Below are 17,934 nucleotides of genomic sequence, written 5' to 3' on the forward strand. Positions count from 1 at the left end.
GACAAGGCTCCCGGAGAGAGCACCTCCAGGGGGACACGGCCCCCCCCCCCCCCACCTCAATGAGAGCTCTGCTAGGCTGGCACGGTTCTCACAGGTATATGGATAGGTCAGATATGGACCAAGCGCAGGACTAGTGTAGATGGGCCGGTATGGGCAAGTTGGGCCGAAGGGCCTGTTTCCACAATGTGATCATGGCTGATCATCCACAATCAATACCCCGTTCCTGCCTTCTCTCCATATCCCTTAACTCCGCTATCCCTAAGACCTCTATCTAACTCTCTCTTGAAAGCATCCAGAGAACCAGCCTCCACCGCCCTCTGAGGCAGAGAATTCCACAGACTCACCACTCTCTGTGTGAAAAGGTTTTTCCTCGTCTCCATTCTAAATGGCTTACCCCTTATTCTTAAACTGTGGCCCCTGGTTCTGGACTCCCCCAACATCGGGAACATGTTCCCTGCCTCTAGCGTGTCCAAACCCTTAATAATCTTGCCAGTCTGAAGAAGGGTTTCGGCCCGAAACGTCGCCTATTTCCTTCGCTCCATAGATGCTGCTGCACCCGCTGAGTTTCCCTAGCAATTTTGTGTACCTTAATAATCTTATATGTTTCAATAAGATCCTCTCGCTTCCTTCTAAATTGCAGAATATACAAGCCTGATAATCTGTTCTCCCATTGTTTGTAAAACCCTAATGGTTAGTATCTAGTTTCTTTCCTGTGCTATCTTAAAACTCCTTGGGACCATCCTACCACAACCAGAGAGCAGTCTTAAGCTCTTATGAAAAGCTTTGTAATCACGTATTGTCTTTCCGCTGACTGAGTAGCACGCAACAAAAGATTTTCATTGTACCTCGGTATAGGTGACAATAAACTAAACGGAACTCAACTCAGCACCCCTATCCCCCACTTTTATACTCACTGGTCTATTTGGCATGGAAAATGTACTGTCATCAATGATGTGGGAAATTCTAGATCTAGATGTAGTACACTGAAAAGCTCTAGGTAGAGCATCACTCAGCACTGGACAATTTTTACATTTATCAAGCCAATGAATCAAGTCAATTAACCTAGAAACCTGTACGTCTATGGAATGTGGAAGGAAACCAAAGTTCTCGGAGAAAACCCATGGGGAGAACGTACAAATTCCATACAGCCAGCACCCGTAGTCATGATCGAACCCGCGTCTCAGGAGCTGCATTTTGCTGTAAGGCAGCATCTCTATCGCTGCGCCACCGTGACTGCCCTTCCTTCCGAGGTATACTAATGATTCTCATGGTTCTTCATTCTGAAGAAGGGTCTCGACCTGAAACGTCGCCAAATCCTTCTCTCCATAGATGCTGCCTCACTCGCTGAGTTTCTCCATCATTTTGCGTCCACCATAATATTATACTACCCTAATTCAAACTTATTCATGTTCAGAATATTGCACATATTCATATATTTGCACAAAAAGCAACAAAGAAGTAAGAAAGATTAGTATTAAGGTTAAGAGTCAAGAGTGCTTCATTGTCATATGTCCCTTATAGAATGATGGATGAAATTCTTACTTGCAGCAGCACAACAGAATATGTAAACATACTGTAAACAATATAATAAACAAGAAAAATAAAGTCTACTAGCGAGAGAGTCTAAGACTGGAGATCACAGCCTCAGAATTAAAGGATGTTGTTTTAGGAAGGAGATGAGGAGAAATTTTTTTAGTCAGAGGGTGGTGAATCTGTGGAATTCATTACCACAGAAGGTCGTGGAGGCCAAGTCAATGGATATTCTTCAAGTTCAAGTTCAAGTGAGTTTATTGTCATGTGTCCCTGTATAGGACAATGAAATTCTTGCTTTGCTTAAGCACACAGAAAATAGTAGGCATTTACTACAAAACAGATAAATGTGTCCATATACCATGATATAAATATATACACACATGAATAAATAAACTGGTAAAGTGCAAATAACAGAAAGTGGTTGTTAATAATCAGAGTTTTGTCCGAGCCAGGTTTAATAGCCTGATGGCTGAGGGGAAGTAGCTATTCCTGAACCTGGTTGTTGCAGTCTTCAGGCTCCTGTACCTTCTACCTGAAGGTAGCAGGGAGATGAGTGTGTGGCCAGGATGGTGTGGGTCTTTGATGATACTGCCAGCCTTTTTGAGGCAGCGACTGCGATAAATCCCCTCGATGGAAGGAAGGTCAGAGCCGATGATGGACTGGGCAGTGTTTACTACTTTTTGTAGTCTTTTCCTCTCCAGGGCGCTCAAATTGCCGAACCAAGCCACGATGCAACCGGTCAGCATGCTCTCGACTGTGCACCTGTAGAAGTTAGAGAGAGTCTTCCTTGACAATCCGACTCTCCGTAATCTTCTCAGGAAGTAGAGGCGCTGATGAGCTTTTTTGATAATTGCGTTAGTGTTCTCGGACCAGGAAAGATCTTCAGAGATGTGCACGCCCAGGAATTTGAAGTTCTTGACCCTTTCAACCATCGACCCGTTGATATAAATGGGGCTGTGGGTCCCCCTCCTACTCCTTCCAAAGTCCACAATCAGTTCCTTGGTTTTGCTGGTGTTGAGGGCCAGGTTATTGCGCTGGCACCATATGGACAGTTGCTCGATCTCTCTTCTGTACTCTGACTCATCCCCATCAGTGATACGCCCCACAATAGTGGTGTCGTCAGCGAACTTGATGATGGAGTTCGCACTGTGGTTCGCTACGCAGTCATGGGTATAGAGTGAGTACAGCAGGGGGCTGAGCACGCAGCCTTGAGGTGCTCCCGTGCTGATTGTTATCGAGGCTGACACATTTCCACCAATACGAACAGACTGTGGTCTGTGGACGAGGAAGTCGAGGATCCAGTTGCAGAGGGATGCGCAGAGACCCAGTTCTGCGAGTTTGGTAACCAGTTTGGAGGGGATGATTGTGTTAAATGCCGAGCTGTAATCAATGAATAACAGCCTGACATATGAGTTTTTGTTGTCCAAGTGGTCCAGTGCGGAGTGGAGGGCCAGCGAGATCGCATCCACCGTTGATCTGTTGTGGCGGTACGCGAACTGCAGTGGGTCCAGGTTTTTGTCGAGGTAGGAGTTGATTTGCTCCATGATCAACCTCTCAAAGCACTTCATCACCACCGGCGTTAGTGCCACTGGTCGATAGTCATTGAGGCACGTCACCTTACTCTTCTTGGGCACCGGTATAATTGATGCCCTTTTAAAGCAGGTGGGGACCTCAGACCTCAGAAGTGCGAGGTTGGAAATGTCCGTAAAAACTCCCGCCAGTTGGTCCGCACAGGTTTTTAGAACACGACCGGGTATACCATCAGGTCCAGGTGCGTTTCGGGGGTTCACCCCTCTGAAGGATTTCCTGACATCGGCCTCTGTGATTGAGACTGAAATGCCATCACAGCGAATGGGGGATCGGGAAGGCACATCAGTATTCTCCCTGTCAAAGCGTGCGTAAAACGCATTGAGCTCGTCAGGGAGTGATGTTACACCGGCATTCGAGCTGCCTCCTGGTTTTGCCTTGTAGGAGGTGATTGCATTCAGACCCTGCCACAGCTGCCGAACATCTGTCTCGTCCTCCAGTTTGGAGCAGAAGTCCCTTTTGGCCTTTTTGATGGCCTTACCAAGGTCGTATCTGGTCTTCATGTAGGCCACTGTATCATTGGAGGTGAATGCCCTGTGTCTGGACTTCAGGAGAGTGCGGATCTCAAAGTTCATCCAAGGTTTCTGATTGGGAAACACTCGGAAGGATTTTGTAGGGATGCAGTCCTCCACACATTTCTTTATGAAGTCTGTAACGACTGTGGCATATTCGTTCAAGTCCGTTGCCGAGTCCTTGAACATTGCCCAGTCTACAGACTCCAAACAGTCCTGGAGTTGTTCTTCTGCCCCCCCCCCCGACCAGCTCTGTGCTGTCCTCACTTCTGGGGGTGCGCTCTTTAATTGCTGCCTGTAGGCAGGAAGAAGCAGCACCGCGGTATGGTCGGACTTACCGAAGTGAGGGCGAGGGATAGAACGATAGGCATTCTTGATGGTGGTGTAGCAGTGGTCGAGGGTGTTAGGTCCTCTGGTGCAGCAGGAGACATGTTGGTGGAAGTTGGGGAGTGATTTCTTGAGGTTCGCCTTATTGAAGTCCCCAGCAATGGTGGTAAATGCCTCGGGGTAAGACGTCTGGTGTTTGTTGACCACGGCCTGCAGCTCCTCCAGTGCCAGACGGACGTCTGCCTGGGGTGGGATGTAGACCGCGGTCAGGATAACGGAGGTGAATTCTCTCGGGAGGTAGAAGGGACGGCACTTCACCGCCAGATGTTCGAGGTGTGGAGAGCAGGAGTTGGACAGGACTGTCACGTCTGAACACCACGCAGAGTTGACCATGAGGCAGACGCCCCCTCCTCTCCCTTTCCCAGATGCCAGGGTACGGTCCATGCGGTGGATGGAGAACCCTTCAGGCTGGACCGCTGAGTCTGGGGAGCTGGGGGTGAGCCATGTCTCTGTGAAACAGAACACAGAGCATTCCCTCAGCTCCCTTTGATAAAGCAGTCTTGCCCTTAAGTCCTCCACTTTGTTTTCAAGGGACTGTACATTAGCCAGTAGGATAGTTGGGAGAGGGGGCCGAAGTCCCCTGCGCTTCATTCTGACCTGAAGTCCTGCCCGACGGCCACGTTTCCGGACACAATGGAGGCACAGATAGATAGATTCTTGATTAGTGCGGGTGTCAGGGGTTACGGGGGGAAGGCAGGAGAATGGGGTTGAGGGGGAGAGATAGAATAGCCATGATTGAATGGCGGAGTCGACTTGATGGGCCGAATGGCCTAATTCTTCTCCTATCCCTTATGACTGTAATTGTGATGCACCCTCAATACTCCACGTGTAATTGTGGGCTGCCTCAGTATATTGTGCAGCAGCAATATTGAGGCTCTTAGAGGCAAAGATTATAGAGGAGCGCTCCTCTAGTATCTTTGCTTAGAGGTGCTAGCTCCCAATACTAAGTCTCCAAGCGTCACTAAAGGAGGTGCACCGTGAATGGCACGTCACTAAAGGATGTGCACCGTGAATGGGACGTCACTAAAGGATGTGCACCGTGAATGTGACGTCACTAAAGGATGTGTACCGTGAATGTTACGTCACTAAAGGAGGTGTACCGTGAATGTAACGTCACTAAGGGAGGCGCACCGTGAATCCAACGTCAGTAAAGGAGGCGCACCGTGAATGCAACGTCACTAAAGGAGGCCTACCATGAATGACACGTCACTAAAGGAGGTTCACCGCGAATGGTACGTCAATAAAGGATGTGCACCGTGAATGACACGTCAATAAAGGAGGTGCACCGTGAATGCAACGTCAGTAAAGAAGGCGCATCACGTCACTAAAGGTGGCGCATCCACTTACGACGTCGCCAACAGCGGCGGTTGCTGGGCGCCGCCATGGAGCGGCTGCGGGAGGAGATCGATCGGAAACGGCGGCAGGTGCACGGCCTGTCGGTGAGGGAGGGAGCGCCGCCGTGGGGGGAGGGGGTGAGGGAGGGAGCGCCGCCGTGGGGGGAGGAGGTGAGGGAGGGAGCGCCGCCGTGGGGGGAGGGGGTTAGGGAGGGAGTGAGGGAGCGCCGCCGTGGGGGGAGGAGGTGAGGGAGGGAGCGCCGCCGTGGGGGGAGGAGGTGAGGGAGGGAGCGCCGCCGTGGGGGGAGGGCGGGGAGGGAGGGAGTGAGGGAGCGCCGCCGTGGGGGGAGGGCGGGGAGGGAGGGAGCGCCGCCGTGGGGGGAGGGCGGGGAGGGAGGGAGTGAGGGAGCGCCGCCGTGGGGGGAGGGCGGGGAGGGAGGGAGCGCCGCCGTGGGGGGAGGGCGGGGAGGGAGGGAGCGCCGCCGTGGGGGGAGGGCGGGGAGGGAGGGAGCGCCGCCGTGGGGGGAGGGGGTGAGTGAGGGAGCGCCGCCGTGGGGGGAGGGCGGGGAGGGAGGGAGTGAGGGAGCGCCGCCGTGGGGGGAGGAGGTGAGGGAGGGAGCGCCGCCGTGGGGGGAGGGGGTTAGGGAGGGAGCCCCGCCGTGGGAGTGAGCGAGTGGTACAGCTCGGAAACGGGCCACTCGGCCCACCGTGTCCATGCTAGCCCCCCCCCATGTTGTCCACCTACCCAATCCCATTTGCCTGTATTGGGACTGTATCCTTCAACCCTTGCCTATTGAAGTGTTTGCCCAAATGCCCCTATGTGATAAACACAAAATACAAACAATAGGTTCAACAGATTTAAAAAAGAGGTTTGGGAGAGACAAAGTCAGATTTGGGTATCAAATGAAAATCAGAAAATCATAGTGGAACCAGGAAGTGTGGGAAGGAACTGCAGACACAGAGAGCCGGAGTAACTCAGCGGGTCAGGCAGCATCTGTGGAGAACATGGATAGGTGACGTTTCAGTTTGGAAACCTTCTTCTGACCCGAAACGTCACCTATCCATGTTCTCCACAGATGCTGCCTGACCCGCTGAGTTACTCCGGCTCTCTGTGTCTGCAGTTCCTTCCCACACTTCCTGGTTCCACTATGATTTTCTGATTTTCATTTGATACCCAAATCTGACTTTGTCTCTCCCAAACCTCTTTTTTAAATCTGTTGAACCTATTGTTTGTATTTAAAATTAGCCTACTAAACCTGTAAGTATTTGTAGTGAGGGAGGAAACCCGTGTAGATCACTGGTAGAACGTGCAAACTCCATACAGATGGCACCTGTAGTCAGGATTGAACCCAGGTCTCTGGTGCTGCAAGTTCAAGTTCAAGTGAGTTTATTGTCATGTGTCCCTGTATAGGACAATGAAATTCTTGCTTTGCTTAAGCACACAGAAAATAGTAGGCATTTACTACAAAACAGATGAACGTGTCCATATACCATGATATAAATATATACACACATGAATAAATAAACTGGTAAAGTGCAAATAACAGAAAGTGGTTATTAATAATCAGAGTTTTGTCCGAGCCAGGTTTAATAGCCTGATGGCTGTGGGGAAGTAGCTATTCCTGAACCTGGTTGTTGCAGTCTTCAGGCTCCTGTACCTTCTACCTGAAGGTAGCAGGGAGATGAGTGTGTGGCCAGGATGGTGTGGGTCTTTGATGATACTGCCAGCCTTTTTGAGGCAGCGACTGCGATAAATCCCCTCGATGGAAGGAAGGTCAGAGCCAATGATGGACTGGGCAGTGCAAGGCAGCAACTCTACTGTGGCGTCACTGTGCTCCCCCATCAAGGACTGGGCCTTTGTTGTTCTTAAGGCAGTGCACAAGGTTTTATTTACAGATTGCAGTGGTAATTGTCCTCTCTGTTATCACAGGAATCGAAAAAATACTTTAAACGTAGTGACCTAACCAGGCAAGAAGAAGAGAATTATTTGGAAAGATGTGGCTACAAGGTACTTCCTTTGCATTTAATTTTTTTTTTAATATAAAAGTAGTGAATTAATTAATTGTTATTTCTATATATGCTATGTCCAAATACATTTTGCCAGTGAGATTGGAGTGTAAGCACTTACGGCAAATCTTTCCTGTGAAATTGTGCCATTAGGTTGTAAGTGAGGAGCAGCCGATAAAGGTATGGGTTTGAAAACACTTTTGTTTTGAGCTGCATGCAAGTCATGTAGCTGAATGCATGAAGTAGCCAGTAAGCTGAGATTCTGTCGCTTGGCTTTGGGTTTTTGTGTTGGTTTATGACATTTGCCTGGCCTTTTATTTTGTTTATACTTGTTGGAGTAAAATGTCTTTAAGTTATCAGCTGAATGATTGTTGCAATTCGCTCAAATATTATGCATGCTCACTATTTTCATTATAGTTGACAGAATGTTAGTAGTTTAGTTTAGAGATACTGCATGGCCCTTCGGCCCACCGAGTCCGTGCCGACCAATGGTCACCTATACACTAGCACAGTGGTTCTTAACCTGGGGGTTGTGACCCCCTATGGGGTCGTTTGGGGCTTTGCCAGTGGTCATAAAGGGGACACAAATAACATATCATGTTTAAGAAGGAACTGCAGATGCTGGAAAATCGAAGGTAGGCAAAAGTGCTGGAGAAACTCAGCGGGTGCAGCAGCATCTATGGAACGAAGGAAATAGGCAACGTTTCGGGCCGAAACCCAGAAGGGTTTCGGCCCAAAACGTTGCCTATTTCCAGAAGGGTTTCGGCCAGAAACGTTGCCTATTTCCTTCGCTCCATAGATGCTGCTGCACCCGCTGAGTTTCTCCAGCACTTTTGTCTACCAAATAACATATCAATTTGTTGAGCCCATGTTTAGGAACCTAACAAAGGTACATACCACACACAGTGTTTTGTTCACGTACGCGCGTACTGGTGCCAAAAAGGTTAAGAACCACTGCACTAGCACTATCCCACACACTAGGGACAATTTACAGAAGCCAATTTGCCTACAAACTCGCACATCTTTGGAGTGTGGAAGGAAATCTGAGCACCCGGTGAAAACCCACCCGTTCACAGAGAGAATGTGCAGATACCATCTGTAGTCAGTATCGAACCCAGGTCCCTGGCGCTTTAAGACAGTCAGTCTACTGCTGCACCACTCTGTTGCCCCAAAAGTAGAGAAGTGATTTCACTTTAAATTATCAAGGCAAAAGGCTACATGATGACGTTACTTCAATCTTTATAGGCTGTGCAAGTATATTGTATTAGCATGCTTCAACATATTTGGAGTCTGCTCAGGTTTGCGCTGAGTGGGGTTAGCAAATGATGCGCACGCTCTTTCTAGAAAAGGGTAGAAGAAAAATTGTGGAAGACGTGCAATCTAACAGATATAAGGTAGACACAAATGCTGGAGAAGCTCAGCGGGTGAAGAAGGGTCTCGACCCGAAACTCTCCAGAGATGCTGCCTCACCCGCTGAGTTCCTCCAGCATTTTTGTCTACCTTTGATTTTTCCAGAATCTGCAATTCTTTGTTAAACATCTAACAGTTATACAAATCTTTTGGGATAATTTACATTCTGGTATCGACTGAAGGTTAGAATCCTTTACATGTGGGAAAAGTATATATTTTATTGATTTGGCGTCCAAAGGAAGTGAGAAGAATGGTTACTAATTTCAGTGGTGGATCATAGTAAAGAGTGTCTTTGTACATTAATGGTATATTAATCTCGTACCAGTAGTGATGAATGTAAGATTTTGACTCTATTGATTCAGATTGCCCAGAATAGGGTGCTGAACAATGTTGGTTAGTGGCTGTCTGAATATAAGTTCTGTTCCGAGGTACAGTGAAAAGCTTTATTTAGCATTATATCCGATCAGATAGAAACATAGAAAATAGGTGCAGCAGTAGGCCATTCGGCCCTTCGGGCCAGCACCAACATTCAATATGATCATGGCTGATCATCCAAAATCAGTGCCCCGTTCCTGCATTTTCCACCATATCCCTTGATTCCTTTAGCCCAAAGAGCTCAATCTCTCGGATAATACCATACAGAAATTGAGTCGTTTAATGAGTAACCCAATTAAAATAACTCGAGAGGAACAAGAACAGCAGAAGCTCGAATCTTGAGCATAACACAAAGTACTGGAAGACCTCAGCGGGTCAGGCAGCATTTAGGGAAGGAATCTACAGACAATGTTTTGAGTTGGGGCTCTTCAGACTAATGGAGTGGGGGTGGGGGGGAAGCTGGAAAAGAGAAGTGGGGCCAGGACAAAGCCTGGCAAGTAATAGGTGGATACAGGGCAGGGGTGGACTAAGTAACAAAGGCTGCAGGTGAAAAGGAAATAAAAGGGGTTAGGTTTATTATTGTCATGTGTATCGAGATCCAGTGAGAAGCTTTGTTCTGCGTGCTACCTACACAGATCAGATATACCATACATCAATGCAATCAGTTCAAAATTAAGTACAATAGCAAAGGGGAAGATACAGAGTGCAGAGTATACTTCTCAGCATTGTAGCGCATCAGTTCCACAGACAGAGTCCAACGGGGTAGAGGTGAATCGGACAGTACCCTAGCTTAAGAATAAGGAGTAAGCCATTTAGAACGGAGATGAGGAAACACTTTTTCTCGCAGAGTGGTGAGTCTGTGGAATTCTCTGACTCAGAGGGCGGTGGAGGCAGGTTCTCTGGATGCTATCAAGAGAGAGCTAGATAGGGCTCTTAAAAATAGCGGAGTCAGGGGATATGGGGAGAAGGCAGGAACAGGGTACTGATTGGGGATGATCAGCCATGATCACATTGAATGGTGGTGCTGGCTCGAAGGGCCGAATGGCCTACTCCTGCACCTATTGTCTATTGTCTATTATGGAAGGACCGTTCAGAAGCCTGATAACAGAGGGGAAGAAGCTGTTCCTGAGTCTGGTGGTGCACGCTTTCAAGCTTCTGCACCAACAGAAGCAGGGAGAAGAAGGAATTACCAGGGTGGGCCAAGTTTTTGGGTTGGCTACTTTCCCGAGGCCGTGTGAAGGATCTAAAAACCCAGCACCGTGCTAAACTGTTAGCCGTCGTATGCAGAAGTGCATGAGAAGAACTGCTGTCCTAAACTGATACCTCTATCAGGCTCTAGGTTTTATCAATGATAGTTCTTCACTCTTCTTTGCACCAAGACTATTTTGCAAGGTAAGTTTCTGCTCTGCAGCTGGTGGCCATTTGCTGAAATTACACAATTTAAATGAGCATTTGATGCTTTACATTTGTTTTTCTTGCACCTGGCTGCAAAAGAATAAAATGCTTATTATTTACGTGAAACAGTGTTACTACCTTGTGCATGATATGAACAGGGGGGGGATGTATGTTGTGTGTGTACTTTGGACAATGTTGTTAGCAAATGGAGTACAAATTAGCACCGTGGTTTTATAGATGTGCCTGTTTGCCTGCCAGCAATGTTATTGAGAATTAAGCATCTTTTTCCACTGATAGTGAAAGTATGGATATTGAGCATGGAACACAAGGACATTTATTCAATATTCAATTAAATTTCCCATTTATCACAATGAATTGCAGTACTCCCGAACTAACTACTCTTTGCCTCCTTTGTTCCAAAGTTAGGAAGCACAGTGACGATTATAACATTAGTTCTCGCGCATCGTAAATCTTCACTGCACCTGGTTCTGTTGTTTCAATCCCTTTCCAATTTATTCCTGTTTAAGAAGGAACTGCAGATGCTGGTAAATGGAAGGTAGACAAAAGTGCTGGAGAAACTCAGCGGGTGCAGCAGGCATCTATGGAGCGAAGGAAATAGGCGACGTTTCGGGCCGAAATCCGGAAGGGTTTCGGCCCGAAACGTCGCCTATTTCCAGAAGGATTTCGGCCCGAAACGTTGCCTATTTCCAGAAGGATTTCGTCCCGAAACGTTGCCTATTTCCAGAAGGATTTCGGCCCGAAACGTTGCCTATTTCCAGAAGGATTTCGGCCCGAAACGTTGCCTATTTCCAGAAGGATTTCGTCCCGAAACGTCGCTTATTTCCAGAAGGATTTCGTCCCGAAACGTTGCCTATTTCCAGAAGGGTTTCGTCCCGAAACGTCGCCTATTTCCAGAAGGATTTCGGCCCGAAACGTTGCCTATTTCCAGAAGGGTTTCGTCCCAAAACGTTGCCTATTTCCAGAAGGATTTCGGCCCCAAAATTTGCCTATTTCCAGAAGGGTTTCGGCCCGAAACGTCGCCTATTTCCAGAAGGATTTCGGCCCGAAACGTTGCCTATTTCCAGAAGGGTTTCGTCTCGAAACGTTGCCTATTTCCAGAAGGGTTTCGTCCCGAAACGTTGCCTATTTCCAGAAGGATTTCGTCCCGGAAATTTGCCTATTTCCAGAAGGGTTTCGGCCCGAAATGTTGTCTATTTCCTTCGCTCTATAGATGATGCTGCACCCGCTGAGTTTCTCCAGCACTTTTGTCTACCGAATAACATAGCAATTTATTGAGCCCATGTTTAGGAACCTAAAGTTTCAGGCCCGGTGAGTTTCTCCAGCACTTTTGTCTACCTCCAATTCATTCCTGTGTGTATGGGTTGCGTTGACAATCTGCATTCCCACTAGGCTCCCCTTTTCTGCACATGCGGCAGTTTGAAATCTAGAAATGCCTGATAATATGTCACAGACATGGTATAAAATGGATCCCATCACCTGTTGGCAGTGCTGAATTGGTAGAGGACCTGTCTTGCTAAGACTGCCTACTCTGGGTGAAGGCATTCACGGAAGTCTGATGCGTGATGGTGTAATAAGTAGAATTGAATTGAATATTTAATCCCAAGAGGCATATTAAGAATAAGGAGTAAGCCATTTAGAACGGAGATTAGGAAACACTTTTTCACACAGAGAGTGGTGAGTCTGTGGAAATCTCTGCCTCAGAGGGCGGTGGGGGCCGGTTCTCTGGATACTTTCAAGAGAGAGCTAGATAGGGCTCTTAAAGATAGCAGAGTCAGGGGACATGGGGAGAAGGCAGGAACGGGGTACTTATTGGGGATCACATTTAATAGTGGTGCTGGCTCGAAGGGCTGAATGGCCTACTCCTGCACCTATTGTCTATTAATCAGGAGGATAGTAGGACTGGTTGGAGAACTAGGATGGGGGAGGGACGGACAGCGAGGGAAAGCAAGGGTTACTTGAAGTTAGAGAAGTCAATATTCATACCAAAGGTAGACACAAAATGCTGGAGTAACTCAGCGGGACAGGCAGCATCTCTGGAGAGAAGGAATGGGTGACGTTTCGGGTCGAGACCCTTCTTCAGACCAATATTCATACTGCTAGGTTGTAAACTGCCCAAGCGAAATATGTTAAATGATATGTTTGCTTTTGTACCAAGCGGGATTTGAACATAGTAGCAAAGATGCACATCCAGAGGGGATGATGAGAGCTGAGATTATAAAAACAGGGTGTACTGTTTATAGGCCTGTTATGCTGCTACAAGTAAGAATTTCAATTGTCCCATTTTCAGTACAGGCTGTAATTAAACACACTTGACTCTCGAAAGTCATATTACAGTTTTATAAACATCAGTTAGGGTACAGCCTTTGGAGAAACTACACTTGGGGTATTGTACACAGTTTTGTTTTTCTTGTCTCAGAATAGAGATTTCATATCCTGAGTGGGAATGTAACAAAAAGTTCTCAGGCTAATTTGTGGAATGGCCAAACTACCATAGGAGGAGAGTTTAAGTCGACCAGGTTTATATCTGAAGAAGGGTCTCGACTTGAAATATCACCCATTCCTCCTCTCCAGAGATGCTGCCTGTCCTGCTGAGTTACTCCAGCTTTTTGTGTCTATCTTAGGTTTATATTCAATAGATATATAGTAATGAGGAACTGCAGCTGCCGGTTTACAACAACAAAAAAGACACAATGTGCTGGAGTAACTCAACAGGTCAGGTAGCATCTCTGGAGCACATGGATAGGCGACGTCTCGGGTAGGGACTGTTCTTCTGTGATTGTACGAGGTCGGAGGAGAAAGCTGGAAAATATCCCTGGACTATGCTTACCTGTTCGGTTTGAGATTATTTGAGCAGGGAACATAGAACAGTACAGCACAGGAACAGGCCCTTCGGCCCACATTGTCTGTTGTGAACATGATGCGAAGACCTCCTCTCATCCTCCTGCATAAAATCAATATCCCTCCATTCCCTGCATATCCACATGCCTATCCAGAGGCCTCTTAGAACACATCTATCCTATCTTTACATCTAAAACAACATGTAATTTGTGCTGAAGATAGACACAAAATGCCAGAGTAACAGTGGGACAGGCAGCATCCCTGGAGAGAAGAAAAAGGTGATGTTTCGGGTCGAGTGAAGAAGAATCTCGACCCGAAACGTCACCCATTCCTTCTCTCCAGAGATGCTGCCTGTTACCCCAGAGTTACTCCAGCTTTTTGTGGGTATCTTTGGTTTAAACCAGCATCTGCAGTTCCTTCCTACACATGTAATTTGAGCTGATGTAGCCACTAGGCTGATGGATGATGTTAGTTTGTTTTTTCTTGCAGTAAATTTTAATGATGAATGTTCTCAATAAACAGGTTCAAGCACAAGCCAGTGAGCAGGATGAGTCTTCATCGTCACATCCAAGAGTTGAACTGGGACTTACCGAGGAGAAGCTGCCTATGACTCTCTCCAGACAAGAGGTACATTCTGCTGGTTCCGTTTAGTTTATTGTCACGTGTACCAAGGTGAAAAGCTTTTGTTGCATGCTATGCGAGGAGTACCATCAGCACTTCCCTCTGGAAGGTGACTCCGGACTGTCAAAGCTGCCACAGCCAGACATAAAAACAGCTGTTTTCTCCATGGGTACTAGCTCTACTCAATAACCAAAAGTCTGTAGCCTCCTTTTGCTCTATTTTTGATTTAATTCACATGTTTAATCAACAATGTTTTACTGTTAATGTTTAATGTTTTATGTGTCATTCCTAACTCACTGTATGCCATATTGTCACTTGCGGGCGGAGCACCAAGGTAAATTCCTTGTATGTGAATACTTGGCCAATAAACCTATTCATTCATTCATTCATTCGACAGACTGGTTCCACCAAGATGCAGGACAGAACGCCACAGGAGATCATTCTTCCTTGTAGCTATCAAAGTGTACAACTCCTCCCCCTTCTGTCATGGGATAGACTGACTCCCCCCCCCCCCCCCTAATCTTTGCACATCCCCAACCCTTTCCACTTGTCATTTTAATTTCATGTTTCATGTATTTTGTACTTTATGACTGTTGGCAAATCAATTTCCCTCCTAGGATAAATAAAGTTCTATCGTATTGTTTATCCAGTCAGCAGAAAGACAATTACAATCAGGAAACGCGGTAAGCTCGTGAAGACTCGTGAAGATTTTTCAACATGTTGAAAAATATCCACGAGAGCCCCGAGTACCTACGAGCGGCTATTACCGTAAATCTCCGAGTTCGAATCAGGGGAAACTCGGGAGAACTCTTGAATTACCTCGTACAGTGGGACAGCACCATTAATATTTAATCAGGATTAGTACAATGAAAACTTTCAATAAGAATGGGAAATGGAACCTTTGTTATTCAATTTGGATCCAAAATGTCAAATAACAGCAGGTCTGTTTCCTTGTTTAATATATTGGATTATACTGCAAAAGAATCTATTTATATTTAAAGAGGCCATGGTAAGTTATTAAGTCCCATTTGTTATGAGTTTTATTTGCTTCATAAGATCCTGCTATGGCGTTGTCCCATTCAGCAGCATTTGGAGCAGTTTTATCATAGTACAGTACAGCACAAGAGCAGGCCCTTCGGCCCACAATGTCTGTGCTGAGCATGATGCCAAGCCCATCTCTTATCTATCTGTGCATGATCAATATCCTGGCACCGCATTCCAGGCCGCTACCACCTTCTGTGTAAAATATAAAACTTGCCCCGTACATCTCCTGCCTCTCTCACCTTAAACCCATGCCCTCTAGTACTTAATTTATCCACCCAGGGGGAAAAAAGATATGTTTATTAAAGATGCAGCATTAATAAATATGTGTCACATGGCCCCAAAACAAAATAATGGCGTTGAACATTTTAGAGGTACGAGAATATCACACTGGCGCATACGTTCACAATAACAGCACTGGTATCTCTACATCATCGTCTATATCTCTCGTTTCCCTTTCCCGTGACTTTCAGTCTGAAGAAGGGTCTCGACCCGAAATGTCACCCATTCCTCCTCTCCAGAGACGCTGCCTGTCCTGCAGAGTTACTCCAGCTTTTTGTGTCTATCTTTGTTTTAAACCAGCAGCTGCAGTTCCTTCCGACACATAGCACTGGTCCTGTTGTGCACCATGATCCCAGATAATCTGTTGTTGTCCTCACTGCACCATTAAGCAGCTTGCACTTTCATCAACTTTAAGTGCAAAACATTTTTGAGTTGAAAAGTGCAGGGATAAAACTGGGCATGAATGGGATTATCTTACTTAAGATAGGCACAGAGTGCTGGAGTAACTCAGTGAGTCAAGCAGCATCTGTGGAGAACATGGATAGGTGACGTTTCACAAAGTGCTGGAGTAACTCAGCGGGCCAGGCAGCATCTGTGGAGAACATGGATAGGTGACGTTTCACAGAGTGCTGGAGTAACTCAGCGGGTCAGGCAGCATCTGTGGAGAACATGGATAGGTGACGTTTCACAGAGTGCTGGAGTAACTCAGCGGGTCAGGCAGCGTCTGTGGAGAACATGGATAGGTGACGTTTCACAGAGTGCTGGAGTAACTCAGCGGGTCAGGCAGCATCTGTGGAGAACATGGATAGGTGACGTTTCACAGAGTGCTGGAGTAACTCAGTGAGTCAAGCAGCATCTGTGGAGAACATGAGTATGTGACGTTTCGGGTCGGAATCGTTCTTCAGACAAATATCCGACTGCTACTTATTCCGCTGGGTAGGAATAACAAGTGTCAGTGCTAGAAAGTAGCACTCTCATCTCGGAGTCAGTTTAGCTGCTCACGTCCCACCTCAGAGATGTTGAAGTCTAGGCTGATATTGCATTGTAGTACTAACATGGTATTATACTGCGTTTTGGATGAGCTGTTAGAAGCTTTTTATGGCATTTTGCTAAAAGAAGAATTTCTTACCTTTCTGTCTATATCCATCAATCATTATCCCAAAAACAAAATCTTTATGTTCTGGTTAATTATTTTCACGTGTACTGAGGTACAGTGGAAAGCTTTGTTCTGCACGCTGTCCAATCAAATCAGATAATACTAAACATAAATACATTCAAGTCAAACTCCAGTACAATAGGTGGAGCAAAGGGGAAGATACAGAGTGCAGAATATAGTTCTCAGCATTGTAGTGTGGATCATTATACAAAAAGTAGTAAACACTGCCCAGTCTATCATCAGCTCTGAGCTCCCTTCCATCGAGGGGATCTATCGCAGTCGCTGCCTCAAAAAGGCTGGCAGCATCATCAAGGACCCACACCATCCTGGCCACACACACTCATCTCCCCGCTACCTTCAGGTAGAAGGTACAGGAGCCTGAAGACTGCAACGTCCAGGTTCAGGAATAGCTACTTCCCCACAGACATCAGGTTATTAAACTTGGCTCGGACAAAACTGTGAACATTAATAGCCCATTATCTGTTATTTGCGCTTTATCAGTTTATTTATTCATGTGTGTATATATTTATACAATTGTATATGGACACACTGATCTGTTCTGTATTCATGCTTACTATATTCTGTTGTGCTGAAGCAAAGCAGGAATTTCATTGGCCTATCAGAGAAACATGACAATAAACTCTCTTGAATCTTGAATCTATCATACTGTTGTTTGTGGGAGGTTGTTCACCTGAGACCACTTCACAATCACTATCCTACACACTATGGACAATTTTACCAAAGCCAAGTAACTATCAAACTTGTACGTCTTTGGAGTGAGGGAGGAAACCGGAGCACCCAGAGAAAACCCACAGGCTCTGTACAGACAGCACCCTTAGTCAGGATGAATCTGGGTCTCTGGTGCTGTGAGGCAGCAGCTCTACCCGCTGTGCCACCATGCCGCACTTCATACAAAGTGCTTTTTGAAATAATAGACATTATCTGTTATATCGGCACAAAGTGCTGGAGTTACTCAGCGGGTCAGGCAGCATCTCTGGAGAAAAAAAAAGATTGAAGAACCGAAACATCACCCGTCCTTTTTTCTCCTGAGGTGCTGCCTGACCCGCTGAATTACTCCAGCACTTTGTGTCTATATTTGTTATGAAACTTCATCTGCAGTTCTTTGTTTCTATTTTCAGACATTACCTGTAACTGGAAGTTCCTTTCTTTCCTGTATTAACTTATCAAATTGCTCACTTGAATCTTGAATCTTGACTTACCGATCTGAAGGGATGAAAGTTTTGAGCGTAATTGTATTGCTATTCGCTTCCAAGTGTTTGGGATGGGATTGCAGTAGATGGTGCTGTTGTACCACACCAAATGTATTTAAAGATGGATGGAGAGGAAAGCTGCGACCTCAGTTAATTCAGCTTGGTTCCCTGAAGGGAAAGGAAACCTCAGTGCTGACGCTTATTTCAAGCAGGAAGTTGTTTTG

General features: G+C 46.5%; 1 protein-coding gene across 2 annotated transcripts in view; it reads left to right on the forward strand.

Annotated features, from left to right (window-relative positions):
- The first annotated feature begins 5,336 nt into the window (after nt 1-5,336).
- Nucleotides 5,337-17,934, forward strand: part of prpf18 (pre-mRNA processing factor 18) — a 29,133-nt gene continuing 16,535 nt past the window's right edge. Inside the window, exons 1-4 of one of the 2 annotated variants that reach the window (XM_033040189.1) lie at nt 5,344-5,458; nt 7,284-7,361; nt 7,514-7,540; nt 13,922-14,026. In XM_033040189.1, the coding sequence (XP_032896080.1) occupies nt 5,402-5,458; nt 7,284-7,361; nt 7,514-7,540; nt 13,922-14,026 (267 nt within the window). In that variant the 5' untranslated portion in view covers nt 5,344-5,401. Of the gene's footprint in view, nt 5,459-7,283; nt 7,362-7,513; nt 7,541-13,921; nt 14,027-17,934 lie in introns of both variants that reach the window. The other variant, XM_033040190.1, reaches the window with a different exon arrangement.

This window comes from Amblyraja radiata, chromosome 21 (assembly GCF_010909765.2).
Source record: "Amblyraja radiata isolate CabotCenter1 chromosome 21, sAmbRad1.1.pri, whole genome shotgun sequence".
Taxonomy (NCBI): domain Eukaryota; kingdom Metazoa; phylum Chordata; class Chondrichthyes; order Rajiformes; family Rajidae; genus Amblyraja; species Amblyraja radiata.